Source organism: Falco cherrug, chromosome 5, assembly GCF_023634085.1.
Source record: "Falco cherrug isolate bFalChe1 chromosome 5, bFalChe1.pri, whole genome shotgun sequence".
Taxonomy (NCBI): domain Eukaryota; kingdom Metazoa; phylum Chordata; class Aves; order Falconiformes; family Falconidae; genus Falco; species Falco cherrug.
The window spans coordinates 57819570-57836508 of record NC_073701.1 but is presented as its reverse complement, the minus strand read 5'-3'; the positions used below and the strand labels follow the sequence as shown (position 1 = coordinate 57836508).

The 16939-nt window shown below is 40.2% G+C and overlaps 1 protein-coding gene across 1 annotated transcript; it reads left to right on the top strand.

Moving 5' to 3' along the window:
- Nucleotides 1-211: 211 nt before the first annotated feature.
- TSPAN8 (tetraspanin 8) lies at nucleotides 212-16053 on the top strand. The gene is made up of 8 exons (XM_005431883.3): nucleotides 212-626; nucleotides 5403-5465; nucleotides 8149-8277; nucleotides 8919-8993; nucleotides 9079-9186; nucleotides 10866-11012; nucleotides 13096-13179; nucleotides 15762-16053. The coding sequence occupies exons 1-8, from the start codon at nucleotides 567-569 to the stop codon at nucleotides 15813-15815; spliced, it is 720 nt and encodes a 239-aa protein (XP_005431940.1). The 5' UTR covers nucleotides 212-566; the 3' UTR covers nucleotides 15816-16053.
- The last annotated feature ends 886 nt before the right edge of the window (nucleotides 16054-16939 follow it).

Here is a 16939-nt window from a genome sequence, read left to right as displayed (position 1 = left end):
TGAGAGGGAGAAAATGGCAGCAGATTGCTTGCCCCTCCTCTGCTGGGATAACACAGACCCATCCCTTAATGCCAGTTGGATGTCTGGAGTAGGAGGGTCAACACGATCAACGTGTTGGACACAAAAAAGTAAACCCTGTAACTTAAAAGCATTAAGAAATGCATTCATTTCCACCTCTTAAAAGTAGGTCTGTGAAGTGGTTTTATGCTCACTTCCCCTTTCTCTTCAAATGACAGATTTTGCTGCATTATCTATTTGCTTTTGAGGTGTAGGAGAAGACTAACAGAACCATAGGAAAGTACAGAGATGCAGTAACAGTTTGGAGACTCAGTGATAACACCTGGTAGTGCTTCCCCAATGCTCTGGTTAATATTTACCTGTGGTATAGGAACTATTTAAATAATTGTCGATGCCTTGGTCACAATTTTTGCTTTCGGTAGCAGAGCACGTTGTATCTGGCATGGTTTGAGAAGTTTTCTGAAGACACAGGGACAACTTTTACATCGAGGTCAAACTTTTAGAAAGGCTTCTTCTGCAGTGCTTGCTTTTATCTCAGCTTGTTGAAAATGGCGGGTGTAAGTGGCTGCATGAAGTACTCCATGTTCATCTTCAACTTCCTATTTTGGGTAAGTTGGTGTTTAAATTGTTATTAGTGATGCATGAAATGTGTTCAACATTATCTGAATGCTGTAGCTGCTGTTGTTGAAGGAACTGTAAAGAAAATAGAACATAAGTGGAACCAGGGTACGATTCTAAATCAATGAGGGGAGAATATGCCTAACTTTTGCCATTCCCTTTGTCTTTTTCCTTCAAAATAGCTTTCCCTCCCCACATTCAAAAGTAGACCAGCCATGTGCCTGTCTCCCTACCCATATTGTGCCACTCATATGAAGGGACATAACTCATTTCAGTCAGAAGATAACAGATTCTTCACTTACAATGCATTGTTCTCTTGCTTTTATTGTGTGCTGCTTGCATCCAAATGACATAGTCCTGAAAATGTAGTTGCAACAGAAGATACGGAAAACTCACTTGCATTTTTAACCTCCTAATTGATAAATGGTTTTCATATCCTTCTTTGTGGTTCTTTGCTTTATGTTCAGTGTCATAATTAGTTTCTGATGGTGGACAGTAAACATTTGTAAAATGGTATGGGCTGACAGCACTGCCCATAGCTGTGTCAAGGCAGATACAGCACAGGGCAGCAGGCAGGTTTCTAGGTGTTGTTTGAACCGTATTTGTCTATTTATAACATCTTAGCTGGTTTGTAAGAATTTCAGGTCCTGGAAGGTCTGGAAAGGTTTGAGTTAAAGAACATTTCTCTCATGGTTCAAACCCATTGTCCGCTTTCCTGACAGAAATGTGTCAGGTTCACCAGAGGTTCACTGAAACCAGACGCGGAACTGCTAGCCGCATTATGGGCTTTGCCTCAAGGGATTTTTTTCAAGTGAAAAGGTGACACCATTCAAAAGGGACCACAGACAGTGGCCTTGGAAAATTTGTGGCTAGCCAAAATGAGAAGAATTAGCAAAATCCTTTGAATTTCTTTGTGAACCTCACAAAGAAATTCCTAACAGGCCAGTGATGGTTTGGACTGCCTTCCCCTTCTTCTTCCTCCACCTCCATCAAGGCAGACTGAAGATATTTGACATCTGGGTTGAAGTTTTTGTGCAACGATGCTTAAAAGAGTCCATAAGTTTCTGACTTGGAATTACTGCCCCTCAGGAAGTTTTTCCTGTTCACATTCATCTGTATATACTGAAAGCTAAAACACAGGCAAACATCTCAGACTAGCATTAGAAAAGCTCCAAACTGCTTCTGGAACGAACATGCGAATAATGCCCCATATCAAAGCCTCCAGTGGCACCATGGGTTTCCTAGGAAAAAAACTCAGGATGCAATCCTGGGGGAGTCTTGAAAGCTCAGGAAACAAACAGGCATGGAACAAACTTCCCAAACATATCTTTATGCCAACAGTAGGAAAAGGCATACTCTATTCTGGGGAAGAAAATGCTGAGAGCATTTGCTGTGCATGTGACAGCCTGGATGGGATAGAGGGGGACAGGATTGCAGCTACAGTTACTTATTTTGAAGGAAAGGGTTTAGCACTACCAAGACAGGGAAGAACAGACGTGGTGCAAACAGGAATATGGGCCGATGGAGTACAATGAAGCTGAATTCTTTGATTCACATTCCTCTCTAATTCCTGGAAATCATTAAATTGCTGTAGTAAAGTACAGGCAACAGTGATGTCTTTTCAGCCACCGATCCCACAGCTGCTTTCCCTGGTGCACGCGGCAGCTGGCAAGTAGAAAATTAAACCGATAGTGGGAAATGAAGGTGACTTTAACCTTAACTAGGTAAGGGCAATGGTTGTATATTTACCTGACATCCTTTCATTTTAAGCCCTTTGCAGTCTCTCTGGGAGTTTCCCCTCTTAGGGGGCTCAGGAATGGGCTTTCCAGCCTTCTGATGCCTTTTTCTAAGCAGCTCTTACAACATAGCTGTTGTATATAGTCTAAGCCAGCTCTGCAGAGAGGCTTTGTCTTCACTATGTGATTTGTGCCCCCTGGGAATCCACAGACCCATAGTGTGTCCATAGAGTTTTGCATTCTTCCAGTTTGGTGAAAGCAAGCTAAATGTGGGCTTTTGAAGACCTATACTTTGGAGCTGGGTGCTTATATGGACCTTTTTATAGCCCTTGAATTAATCCTTAAATCAGTTTTGTGCATTAAACCTGATATGTAGGTCAGATTTTTCCTCTTTCCCTTCTTCAGAGTTTGCAGGACACCCAGTCTCACCTGCTGCCCTCGTTTTGTCAGCTTCTGCTACATCTTGCAAAATTGTAGAATTACCACCTTTTTTTTTCACTAAATATTAGTGTTGATCCTAGTTTGAGGTGACCTGATTAGTCACAGAGCGATCTTTTATCAGTTGTTGATACCAGAGTTGCAATCCCATCTACAACCGAAGTGGCTCTTCCCCATACCTGACATCTGAACATCTCAGTCCCTGAAAGCAGCAACAGAAGCATAGATGGTATGCTGAGCCATCAACTGCATTCCCTGTAGGACCTTCCTAGCACTGTTAATTTCAAGTATCTCAAGGAAGTATTTCAGTCAAATGTTTTCCTTAACAGGAGCAACTTTGTAGACAGCTCCTTCTGATACCTGTTAACTGGTTGCTTAGAAAGTGTGTGCCAGTGGAGGGAATTCCCCATAGGTTTGGTATTCCTGTGTCTGAGAAATGTAGTCTTGATATACTGCGGGTGACAGCAGGCTCATCTGAGGTGATATTAATTTAACTAGGATGTATTTCTTCATCACACCAAGACTGAAGAGCTCAAGAACAGAAGCACCGATTGAATTTGAGGGACAACAGTCTCGTTCCTGGTCAGCTTGTGAGACTGTGATGAGGTCACTAATGCTTGGTCAAGGATTGAGGCAAAAGTACAATAGCCATCTGCTTTTGGGAAAATGGGTGAGGATCTTTTCAAAGCAGCTCTTTCTATTCCATTGGAAAATACTGGCTCATTAAAAATGAAACTTCCTGAAATTAAAGTTTCTTTAGTCAAAACTTTAAGAAAATTTAATAATTAGCATGGAGTATTCCAGGAAACTTGAGATGTTCAACTTGGACTCTTTAGGAACGGACCATTGTGATTTGTTACTTGAAAACTTTTCTTGATGTGTTCTTGTACACTTCGTATATTATGAAAATAAACAGAAACAAAACATTAAGATTTTAATGACATGGCTCTTTTCTTATCAGCCTAGACCAACTCTATTTTTATCATAAAAATATATACACCTTACTAAAAATTTTAATTTATAAATGATGTTTCTTTTTTGAATGGAGGAAATACTGTAGCATTCCCGTCTGATTGATAAGTTCCTGTACATTCAGCTATATTTACCTCTACTACCATGCTGTATTTTTATGGGAGGTCCTATGTAACAAATAAGGCAGTGAGCCAAACTCTGTATTTGTAGCAATAGCTGCTTCAGTGGAAATTTTCACATTAGTGAGCCCATGTTGTCTGGTGTGTAGCCACATGGCTCACATAGTGCTGCTGAACAATACCCAAATAGAGTCATATGATACCATCAGTTTCTAGGCAGATTCAGTGGGATTCAGAAGGTTTCAGTGGAGAGTTCTAGTTAAATTTGATAACATGATATAGCTGTCATCGATTGTACAGCTTTCCTTTTCATGTTTAAAATGTACTTATAGGAGCTTTACTTAAAGCAGGAAAATGTGTGGTACTCATGTCTGAGTGCTGGCTCTGTTCCATATTAAATAATCTGCTAAAGTCGTTATGGTCTTTGATGCTAAATATTATATGAAACCTTTTGCGGGGAAAGTATTTTTTAAGAAAAACTATCTAAAACCTCTAAAAATAGCTCTTTTAATTTTAAAAGTTTAGGTACAATCCTAATCTTCATGGGAAGCTTATAACAACATTTCAGTGCCGTTTATGACTTGGGTGTTAATGACATACAAGAAGATAATTCCAAATCTGACTAGTCTCTGGTCCCCAGTGATGTCTCTTTCCTACCAGTCATCTCAATAGGCACAATCCTTACACCTGACTAGCCTCTTAATTACCTGTCTCCAGCACTTAATAAAGAGAAAATCTGTGTAATTATCATCACAGACAAGGTTAGGAATAGAGTGACTGGTGCATAGTGGAATGATACCTCGATGATCAATGAAACAGGAGCACAACTAGTGATTAGGGAACATGTTTGGACCTGGGATTCATCTACCCTGACTTCAGCATCTTAAAGCAAGTCGTCCCAGTCTAACTTGCACACATACATGACTGAGTATGGTTGTTTTCTGTAAAAATGTAATGGAAATAATAACTATAGTAATTTTATAGGAGGAATATTCTAAGGAGTAGAGATCACCAAATATTGTTGCAATAGAAACAGTAGACTTTATTTAGAACTTTTCCTGATAATAAGACTTAGAGAATAAGTCTGAATAATTCTAGAAACAATATTTATGCAAACATCCCTTATCAAATCTCATGTGTTTCCATTATACAGGAAACAATGTTCTTAACAGCCATGTTATATACATACAATAGCAATTTATATTCCTCTCTCATTTGACAGAATTTCTGTGTGCATCCCAACCACATGTATAAATCATCAAGGTTATACAGAGTCCTCTGAGGTAGAAACATCAGGGATTTGGTGCATAACTGAAGATTTAACTACTTTTATGAAGTTTCCTGGATATGAATCAATATTCTATTCTCCAGCAATTCATGTTTCTTTCACTTTGCCAGCCAAATGATTTCAGAATTTTGGCCAGCATCTGGTACGATTTGGATGCTGAACATTCATCTAAAATTGCTAATCTTTCTAAATACTCTTTATTTTCTCCTGCAGGTGTGTGGTTTGGTTATTTTGGGAGTTTCTGTATGGATACGTGTTAGCAAAGATGCTCAGCAGGTAAATGTAGCATTCATATGAGAACCATGTAAAATGTGGAAGCTACTATATATACTTTCATTTCTCATTCTCATTTCCCCAAATTTGTTATGTTTTTGTTGAGGTGGTTTGTGTGGGTAAAGATCAATGCATATTAAACAAGATGGTGCAGGTAGTCAGATAAAGTGATTGACGTAAGCACAGACATGTGACTACAAGAAATGTCTTCTAGTGTTATTAATGTAGGTTCTTGCAGATGCACACAGATTTCTGTTGGAAAACATGTCTCTCTCTCTCTCCTCTAATGAAAAATAATGATGGGTTTTTTATTGATTTCAGTGTTACAGAGAATAATGAGGAGCCATGCAACTTAGACTTTTTAATGTATTTCCCTATTAGAATACTATAGCCATATATATCTATATATCTATAACTAGGGTTACTTCCATATATTTCTAGGGAATATTTTTACCTTTCTCAGTATCTTCAATAGCACAATTCTTATTTCCCCAGTAACTTTGAAAGGGAACAAGGATTTTTCTCTTCTATTTTGAGTGGCTCCTTAAAAACACCTTATCCTTTTCCCCTCAAATTTATACAGAAAGACCCAAAAATCTTTTTTTTTTTTTTCAGATTAAAATATCCTAACAGCCCTCCTGGAGGAGAAAAGGGGAAAGTCCCCAAGTTCTGCTCCTGGATTTTATCTGGGTTATTAGATAACTTCAGAATTTATGACTTTCCTTTCCTGCAAAGCTAGGGAAAATACAATTTCAAGGGCCCCTTGATCTTGCAGACGTGCAGCAGAGGCTGGTCCTGTTGGTGCAAGGGCCCTTTGGCCCTGTGGGCCTTTTGCCAAGCATGCTCCCAGTGGCACTGGCCTCTGACTTGCAGCATGTTTTCCACCACCACTGAGTGAAGCTGATTTCACAGCTCATAGATGCTCCCCTGAAAGGCACTGTGCCATCTTTGTCTATTGGTGCTTTGCTGTACCAACAGGAAGAAGAGTAAACTCCAAGGTTTAAACAGTATATTTCTTGTGAATTTGGGCCATAGAAACCTAAATAAATGTGAAAATTTAATTTGCACATTTCTATTTCCAAAAAGGCTTTCTGGCCATGGAAATTAAAAAATGGCCAGGTGTGGCATGGAAACATTTTTCTTCAGCTTTCAGATTAAGCCTTTAGTATAGATTAAGTTGCAAATCTTCAGATCACTCTGCTGCTGCTTTACCGCAGTTCGTTGGTTAAGAACAATAATTTTTAGGTCAGTATTCTCCCATTGGGAAATAAAATGATGGTGGAGATAAGAGAATAGCTTTATATATTTCCTGCCATTTGGCTGATGACACTGTTGCCCTTAGCCAGTTCCAGATGCCCTATGTCTGGCAGAGGAAGGATGCAACAGAATTCAGTTCACGATGACATTGTGTCACAGGGTAAATTAGGTCATGGTGGAGAGCTCTGCCGTTCTCTGCTGTGGAAGAGGAAGAATTACAACTTTCACTCCTCAATCAACATTTTACAAGAAGCTAAAATTGCCATACTTGCTGGTTGACCATCTCTAGTATGATGGCTCAGATGGTACAAAGGAGTTTGGAAAACCATAACCACTATTATACTTTCTTATTTTTGGGGAGATTTCCTATTCAGAAAAGCATACTTCAGTGTGTTCCAAACTGGTTTTCTTACATGACACTTAGTACTCCCCAAAACCTGTGAATTAAGAGTAGAGACCAAAACTGAAAGTTTTTTCTCACATTTTTGCCTCTAGACAGGCAAAGTTCCCATTCAAATCTAATGTATGTTTTGCTTGAGTAATAATTGAACAGACCATAAGGATTTGGCTGTAGATGAATAGAGCTTTCTAAGAATAAATAACAGGAGGTTCAGTCCAGCTTGGAAGGGGAAAGAACAACACATTCTTCAAATTATACTTGTCTATATACCTTTGCAATTTCCATCAGAAGATAAATGTGACAACTTCCAGACATTTTTGCTAATCTTGGCACCAGCCACACTGGAAAATATTCTTTGAACATTTTTCCCTATTTTGGCCTTTGGCCTTAGGCAGTCCTATGGGAACTGAATAATTTGATATTTAATAATATTGAGGTATATGAATTGTTTTGTTGAATGTCCCACACATCAAAATACAGTCCGCATCTATGAGGGTATTATTAGAGATCATGCCTAAAAAAAAAAAAAAAAAAGAAAAAAAAAAGCTGCTTTGGAAAATACATCTATTTCTCTAGTATATCCAGCATCACTCTGAGAAGTGTTCTCTCAGGAACTGCCACAGAGTATGTTTCTGGCCTTCTAATGACAAACAGAGGTTTTGTTTCTTTAACATTTGGTTAATGTAGGGGAGATTTCAAGACAATCAATTTTGCTACTTCCAGTAAAAAGCAAAGATTCATCGACTGAAAACTAAATGAAAGCCACTTTAAAGATGAAATCTTTATTTACTCTGCAAAGTTGACTTTAATCTTCTGCAGAACCAAAGACTGTGAAAATCCAAGTTCTACAGAGCTCCCCAACAAAACATTTAAGAAAGGAGCATTAGAGACTTGCCTATTTATGGATCAGAATTTCTCTGTGGTTGATAATCAATATATTTATCAGTTATAAAGTAATTATCTTGTTTTGAGTAATACAGAAGTTTTTAGGAGGAGCTTCCTGAAAGATTTTTTTCCCTCTCTTTTCAGGAGCTGGATATAGACGCCAGCCTGTTTGCAGGGGTTGATCTGCTGATAGCTGTGGGCTCCATCATTACGGTCCTTGGTTTTCTGGGGTGCTGCGGTGCCATAAAGGAGAGCCGGTGCATGCTGCTGTTGGTAGGAAAGAAAAACATTTGGCTACCTTTAACAGGCCACAGTTACGTTTGATGGATAAAGTCCTTGCAAGTGGTATCAAATGAAGATGGGGACCTTTTCTATTAATCAAACGCTTGATTATGATCATGTGTTCTCATTACTTACCTTGTGCTTGAGCCGCTTCTGAATTCTAGTGCAGAAAAACTGATGGGTGGTCTCATCAAGATGACAGGATCCAGAGGGCTTCAAGCATGTCACTAGTTTTTTGGGCATCCAGGCATCACTGAAGTTCCCTTCACCAGTTCTCCCCCACTACCCATCCCATTTAATTTTGTAAATTTCCAGTTGCTCCCTTTGCTGGTCTTCCTAGAACGTACGTACTGCCTATACTCCTGCCCAACACCTCTCGCCTATGCACTGCCCATCATGCCACTACTCTGGTGTGCACCTTGTTTTGATCACCAGCTGAACACACTCTGTCTTGAGCACACCCTTTTTTCATCGTCAAAGACAAAATTAACTGGAGCAGCTCTGACTGGAACTTCAGTTCATTCTACCTACACGGTTATTCAAGCACATGAAAGTTTAGCATTCACTAGAAGAAATTGTCTCATCTTGGCAAAAAGCGCTATGGTTTTCTCCCCCTTTTGTTTTCTTTCTAGTTTTTTATTGGACTGCTTCTGATCCTGATCCTTCAGATCACAGGAGGTGTTTTAGGAGCAGTGTATAGATCTCAGGTAGGGTATTATTCTGCATTGTCATTGATGTCTTCCCAGAGTTTTGTTTCTACCCTGAAAACTCATAAAATATTTGAACTTGCAGATTGAAACATCCCTTAACAAGACTCTCCTTGAGAAGGTGAATGAATTGCAAAGCTCTACAGGAGAAGCTAAAGTGTTTCAAGAGAAGTTCCAGAAGTTTGAGAGAATGGTAATTAAAATCTAACAGAGGGCAGGGGTTGTTGCTATCTGTTCTACCTCTAGCATTTGGCTGTGCTTAATTTTATGGCTACTCCACCATATATTTGAATTTTATTCCCTGGGGATGGGGAAGAGTCTGACTTAAATGCAAGTTAAAACACTACACAGGGGGCTTCTGCTCTCTTGATACAGCATGGACTTTCTGTGCTGATTTCTTTGTGCAATAGTGTTTATAAGAGCAATGGAGCAAAGACACACAACATGCAAGCGAGACTGACAGCTAAGCTGTTTCATGGGAGGGCTGCCTGCTTCTTTGTTACAGCTTTCCGTTGTGAAGGGATATTGTTCCTTCGTTGCACCCCAGCTAAGAGCTATCCAGTACTTTTAAGGCAAGATTACATCAAGGATAAGGAAAACTTCAGGAGCGTATTTCATTTGGAATATCCTATTGCTACGCAGTCTTTAAATGCCACACTTTATCGTGTAAAAAGGAGGAAGAAAATACGTTGAAAGGGAAGTTTGTTTTCACTGTGCTTATACTTATTCTGGCTTCCTCCACCTGCAGGACCCCAAAAGGTGGACACTTAGTGCCAGATTGCTCCTGGGTATCACATAGAGAATACCCTTGAATCTCACTATATCATTGATGGTGCAGACCCTTGCCCCTCCAACTAGTACCTGTATCTATACGCTGGCATAGTTCTTGCTGTTATTTTTTGCTTTAGTCCCTAATAGGTGATGGCTTTGAATGGGTAGGCTTGAACAATTCCTATTTTTTTAAAGGCTGCTGCTATGAAAGAAAAGGAAGCAAGAAACAATATTTGGGTGGCTTATATTACTTCCACTTCCACTTCCCCATTCTACCTCCAGCTTTGTCCTCTGCTTCTGAGCCAGTTTATTTATTCTGATAGAATGAACAGTCCCCTGGAGATATGATTGAAGGGTGAGCAAAATGAAAAATCCCATAATTACTGTATTAATTTTTAAATAGACCAGGATTGTTTTATGATGTCCCACGGCTTTTGCTTTTATACAAAATTATGTGAACATTTCCAGCTGGTTTTTGAAAGGGGGAAAACCTCAAGCCCAAGTCTGCACCTCTGAGGTTTAGTGGCTTGAATAAAGTGGAACATGAAGTGAAACTGCACCTGGTTTAGGTTTCACAAACCCCAAATGGAGCCCTGGCCTCCTCAGTCCATTTCTAATTTAAAGGGCTAACCATCATTCAAAGTGGTTATTTTTCTAGATTTCAGAGTTTTATGTGCCTGAATTTTACATTTTCAGCCTGGCTTTTCAGGATGTGAGATGTGGATGTTACTCAGCTGTTACTTACCTTCTGCAAATATAACCTGCAGAAAGAAGACTTGATTCTCAAAAAATACTATGCCCGGTGTTGCTCCATGTTCTACTTCCATTGACAATTACTAGCTTTATAGTATGTTAATGTTTTCTCAGCAGTGTATGCTGAAAATCTTGTCTTTTTTCCTCTCTTTTTTTAAACTTGTGCACTTATATTTTTATAAATGGTGTGGAAATGTAAAGGGCGTTTGAGACATACTGATTTGGGACATGGGAAAAGATAAAAGGAAATTTCTCCTTCATTGTTACTCTCCGCTCCTTTGCCTACTCTCCTTGAACTGCAAATCACCACCTTTTTTCCTCATCTCCCCATTTCCTCCTTTCTTGCAGAACCATTGCTGCGGTTTGCTGAATGGACCTGCAGACTGGGGAAACAATTTTCAGGCTCTTGGTGGCAATAAAATCTGTGAATGTGAACCAGAGGACAGAGAATCAGACCTCTGCACCTACTTTAAAGGCAAATACATTTTTAAAAAGGTGAGAAAAATACAATATTCCACTCTTCTTTCCAACAAGAGGTTTTAACCCAAGGTTGTCTTTGGTGACTGGCATAGTCAGCAGTTCTGTACCTTTCTAAAAAGGCAAAGTTTTGCCTTCTCTTTATTAGTGAGAATTGCCCCTGTGCCATCTGTTATGCAAGTCCTGTGCGTACATGAAATAATAAACTGCTGGTTCCTCTCCCTGGGATGTCTCTATTTCAGCTGTGCAGTGCAGTCCCCTTAAAACCTCAGCAGTCAGCATGGTTACTATGGGTGAAAACTATTATGGCTTTGGGGTCAGGGTATGCTTTTGGGTCAGAATAGCATGTCAGCTACCCTTTGACTCTCCTTCCTCCCTCAGAAGGTTGTGTTCCCACCCAGGCTCATTCTGGTGGTAGACATGTTGATTCAGAGGCTTTCAAACGGCTAAGGGATGTTGAAAAATGAACACATTAAATGCAAGACCTTTGGGGTTTTACAGTCCTTTAATAAAAAACCACACACTCATTTTGCAGGATCTGCTGGAAGAAAACCTTACATGTAGTAGGCTTCATGGCAGCATACTCAGTGTGTAATTTCCTACAACTACAGCTTTTTGAAAAGCTTGTGGCAGTTAATATAATAATAAGGTAAAAATGTCTGGTGACAGACAACAAGCAAGCATACTCAAAAATTGGTAGGTGGGCAGCAGAGATCTAATTTCAAAATTTATCTGTCTCCTTATGTGGAAATTTGGACTCCATGCATACAAAGAAAAATATGAAAAAAAGCGGAAAACTTTCAGACAATAACTGCATTTTTAGAATGGTAGTAGTACAAAGTTTGCCAATCTGCACCTAGCACAAAGCAGATTTTAGCAAATGTCCATTCTGGTCGTATACTTTTCTAAGTACAAAGCTCCTTAGCCACGTCCTGTCTGAACACTAATTCCCCCCCTGTGTAGTCCCACAGAAGCAAATACCATTTTAAAGCAAGGGAACAGTCTGGTTAAGTAGAGGATGCCAGAACCCAATCTGGAAAAAAGATGTATTCAAAGAGTCTGTTTTGGCCACATTTTAATGTCTTTTTGGCCTCAGGCAAACCCTCAAAGGACAAATGAGAAGCCATCAGCAAAATTACTGCAGGTGCAAGATGTCGCTCACATGAACACACAGATTTCACGGTGATGTTAGACATTAGTACAGACATTCAACTCTTGTGATCCAGGACAAAGGATTTGAAATTCAGTGCAGTTCTGAGTCACCTTAAATGACAGGATTTTTAGAAGGACTAGAAAGAGAAGACCCATGTGTTTATTGTGAGGGAGGAAATATGGTGAAAGAGTATAACTAGATTTGGGGGGAAGGCAGTTGTAGTGTTGGAACACTACTGTAATTTTGATGGATTTAAGCCATACTTGGCTTTCCCTACAGTTTGCAGGAGTATCGTCAACGCCTGGAGAAGATGTAGTCATTATAAGAACAGATGTATGTGTTTAGCAAAAATGAGAGTAGCTCTGCATAGAACTTCAGATATGATCACTCTCCTCCTCCTCAGCCCCAGCCCAAGACCACCAAACATCGGTCACAAATAATTTTTAAGCTGGGTTGTGTATCCAAATACTGTTAGTTGAGCCCAATTCTAATAATAAACTTTGAAGTTTCAAATCCAAAGATCAGATTAGTGGAAAACTGAAGTTCTCATTCAGATCTGGTCATTGGTGCATTGGCTCTTTCCTAGCAGCGAATGGTTATCAAGTGAAAGTAAGAATAAATGCTTCTTTCCTTGTCAGCTGAAAATCATGCAAATGTTAGGCCTTACAACTGTATGTCTTCATTTGGAATTGTACTCTTTTGTCGTTGGCTACTAAATTTGTCTTCGTATTTGGGAAGGCAAAGACTAGATATCTTTCTCAGAGCACAAGGTACACGTAGCTGTGTTCTGTGTTTGTTAGCAACAAGCCAGGGTAAATTCAAATAGCCTTTCTTTAACAGAGAGAGAGAGAGAGAGAGCATGAGAGGAATTATTTTAGAAGATGCATTCCTAATAACCTTAGGATAATATTGCTTACCTATAATTAATCATTTTGTCTTATTTTTCAGCCTTGTGGAGATGTGATTATTGAATTCCTTGAAGACCATCTGCTCATAATTACGGGGATTGCCTTTGGACTGGCTGTTATTGAGGTACCAGTATACAACATTACAATATTTAGTAGCTGACAAGCAATATGTTCTACTTAGAAATACACTGGGAATAGGATTAAAACACCTGGCATGCTCAATTAATAGACAGGGGAAAACCACCTCTCACCTCAGTTATAATTTTACTGTTATTTCATATAAATGGTATACAGCTGGCAAAGCTGCAATCTTCAGGTGGGATCAGACCACCCTGCTGCCTGTATAAGTATATCACATGGGACTTTTCCTGCAAAGATTTGACTGTCCTGGAGCCAGGCTGTGCCTTCACAGCAAGCCCTGTGGACAGAGGGGTGTGTGGATACCCAGCCCCAGGCAGACACAAGGCAGAATAGCTGATCTTTTCCTCCTCTTTTCCTTCTCTGCTTGGGGAAAAAGTCATCTCATAAGAAAACTTCACCCCTAAACTGCATATTCTTATGGTACAAATTATATACAAATAATTATGGTACAAAATTATTATTCTGTGGCATAATTTTTCCATCAAGATGGTGCATGAATGTACCTGAGTGCACACTTGTGATGCTCCATATTTTTCTGTGTGTAGAAAAAACAGAGCATGTGAGCTCTTTATTTTAATTGCTTCATCATACACTGAAGAATAACACACAAAATTTTCTCTCAAGTGAGGAGGAAAACCAGTGAGGTTATCTAGTCAACTAGTTGACAAATGATAGGCTTCATTTAGGAGAAAATGACAAAGAAACAGGGGATTTCATCATGCTGATTTCTTTGGTCATTTTCTTTCTTTTCACTATTCCTCTGTGGTTTCCCTCCTCCCCCACCCCCCGCCAATGGATGTTTGAGGGAAAAGCAGAAATGACGAAGATTGCTGTGCAAAGTTCAGTCTGTTATTCCAAGTAAAAACTTCTTAACATCATTGGCAGAGGATTGCTCCTCGTGGTAGAAGAGTGGGCAAGAGACCTAACTCAAAAATACATTTCCAGGAAAATAGTAGTAAGTGGGGAAGAGTTAGGCAGCTGCAGCACTGGGAGAGGACAGGCCATTAACTTCTTACTTGGCACAGCCTTCTTCTTATTTAAGGTGCTGTATGTGGGGGTTCAGGTCTCTCACCTATATGTAGACATTGGTAGGGAAATAGGTGAAATACACCAATATTAAAAGGCCTCTAAAAATGTAATAGAAATGTAAAATTGCATCTGTATCCTGAAGGTAAGTTATAAGTCACTTTGCTCTAGTTACTGCAGTTACACGAATTGTGGCCTTTAGTTCATTAGCCACCATTCTTCCCTGTTCTCCAGCTGGCATTTTCTGTGGTGGTTACCTCTCCCAGTCATAAAAGGATTAGAAAACAACATGAATACACAGTATGAGCCTCAGCTGGTACAAATTGTCAGCTGGCAATTTACACTTGATAAATATTTAGCCTTTCCAAAGATACTAAAATCAAATAATTGCATATCAAAAGCAAAGTGCTCAACCATCTCTGCTCTGGAAAACCTCGGATTAAATGAAGTGGACAAAGAAAAATGGTCTTCCACAGCATTCCCCCATGTGCCTGCTCCCCTATGCCACTTGTGGGCTGTTAATGGTTTCACCTTGCTGTATTATGGGAAAGTATACTGAGAAGAAGGGCCCAGTTTCACTTGGGCACAAGTGAAAATGTGGGCCTGGTATGTCAGGGAAGCCCTGTTGGCTTATTCCAGCTGTGAGTCCACCCCCTTGTCTTAGCTGTAGCCCTGTGTCCTGTATGCTCTCCATTGTCTCTTCCTTAAATAAATGAATCATGCTGGTGTTCATGGCTTCCTAAGCATCAACTGGACAGTTTCCACTTTTGTGAAACACCTTCAGAGACTGGTGAATTTTAAATCCAGAAGGAAGCTTTCTGATCTTCTGATCTTGCCAGCTGTCTCTCACAGGCTGTGGAATTTCACCCAGTAATTCTCATTACAGAAGGTGACCCTACTGAATTTTATATTTCAAGCAACAGCTTCTTTAGAGGACTCAGTGTTTCTATCCCAAAATGTAACTGATTTGTTACATTACATAAGATTTGTTGCATGATCATTTGCTAATCAGTATGGTGGGGTATGTGTATAGATGTGTGCTTGCATACATATACACATGTATGCCTTTACACATAAGAATGACAGCGGAAAAGAAGGGAGATTTCAAAGAGAAACAACCCTTAGAATACACAATGAAATCAGAAAGTTCCTCCAAATTTTTTAGAAAATAAAATATTGAATATTTGTCTGAATTTCTTGAACTTCTCAGTGTTTGCTGCTCCATTTCAGCTAACAATTGCATTTTAAACCTCCAGAGTTATAGGGTTCCCTGTCCACAGAAGCAATCCATCTTCTAAACAAATTGAAGTTTTCCATCATGTCTGCAGTCTTACCTGTGGTACATACTGATTTCATTAAAATGGCTATAATCTAGAGTCATGTTCTTTAAGAATTACAATGGAAAAAATCTTCTGTAAGCAGATTTAGCCTGCATGTAAATCCAAGACATTTGCAAACAAAATGTTCCCACTGTGTATCAGTTGTATCTTGGGATTTCCAGGACTGCCAAGTAATACCAGAAATGTCTTTGTTTTACAGATTCTTGGTTTGGGGTTTTCTATGAGCCTGTACTGCCAGATCCAGAGAAAATGAAACTATGGAAGTGTCAGAACGATGTCACCAGCCAAATCAAAACCTTTGTAGATAGAAGGGTATTTGGCTTGGCATATTCAGATAAATATATGCATGTCCTATGCAGCTGTTCTGATGAAAGCGGCAGCTCTTGTGCACATGGACGCTTCATAATTTACAAAAGGACCTCCTTATACTTTGTAAGGTTTAATTATGTGAATATGAATTTTTATTTGCAATAAACATCTTTCTTAGTGTTTCTGAGGAGTTTATTTCATCTGAAGACAGCATTTAAGTCATGTTGAGATCCCAAGTTCACCATGGGTGTTAACGCCACCCATAGCAAAGTCACCATCAACAGCTGTAAATGATCTTGCAGTGGCTGACTGGTCTGGAGAAGCACATGCCGCCGGGCAGCTTTGCTTGCAGGGCAGGGTATTTTCATTACGAGTGTCACAGGTCAATTTGACACTTAATATGGTATATATGGTCAGGGCTTTGTTACTTGTGAGAAGCACGGGGACTAACTCTCATCCAAATAGGAAAGCCGCATCTCCCTTCAGGGACATTTAAATGAATATCCTAGCAGCTGAGAGGGTCACTCTCAGGCCCAAATGATGCTTAGATTGCATGCGAGAGTTGTATTTAGTGGCACATGTTTTGCAAATAAGCATCGGTGTGAAATCCAAGCCCATGTGGAGGCAAGCTGCACACAGAAGTCATGTGGGTGAGACTTCACCCGGCGTAGGATGAGCAGCGGGCTTGCCAGCAGCGGCTGGACGACAGAGGGCACGGATGGTAACTCAGCAGCAGCAATACAAAGCATATCTGCCTTTGGATCGACCAGCGCTTGCAAGTTTTGGAGTCCTGAGGCACTGACAGCCCTGCCTGTCCCTGACCTGTCCCAACCCAGGTCCCTGGGGCTCTCCCCACCCTGCCTACAGCCTGGGACCCCACGTCAGCCCCCTGGGGCTGTCAGCCCCTGCCCCAGTGATACCGCAGCAGGGCCAGTCTCCAGGTCCCCACAGCCCTGCCCTGCTCAGCCATGGAGTCCCACAAAGCTGGGCCCACCCATGGGCTGGCCTCAGCCCATCCCCCGGGAGGTGCCCGATGCCAGGGGCTGGGTCTGCCCCAGTGCCCCCGTG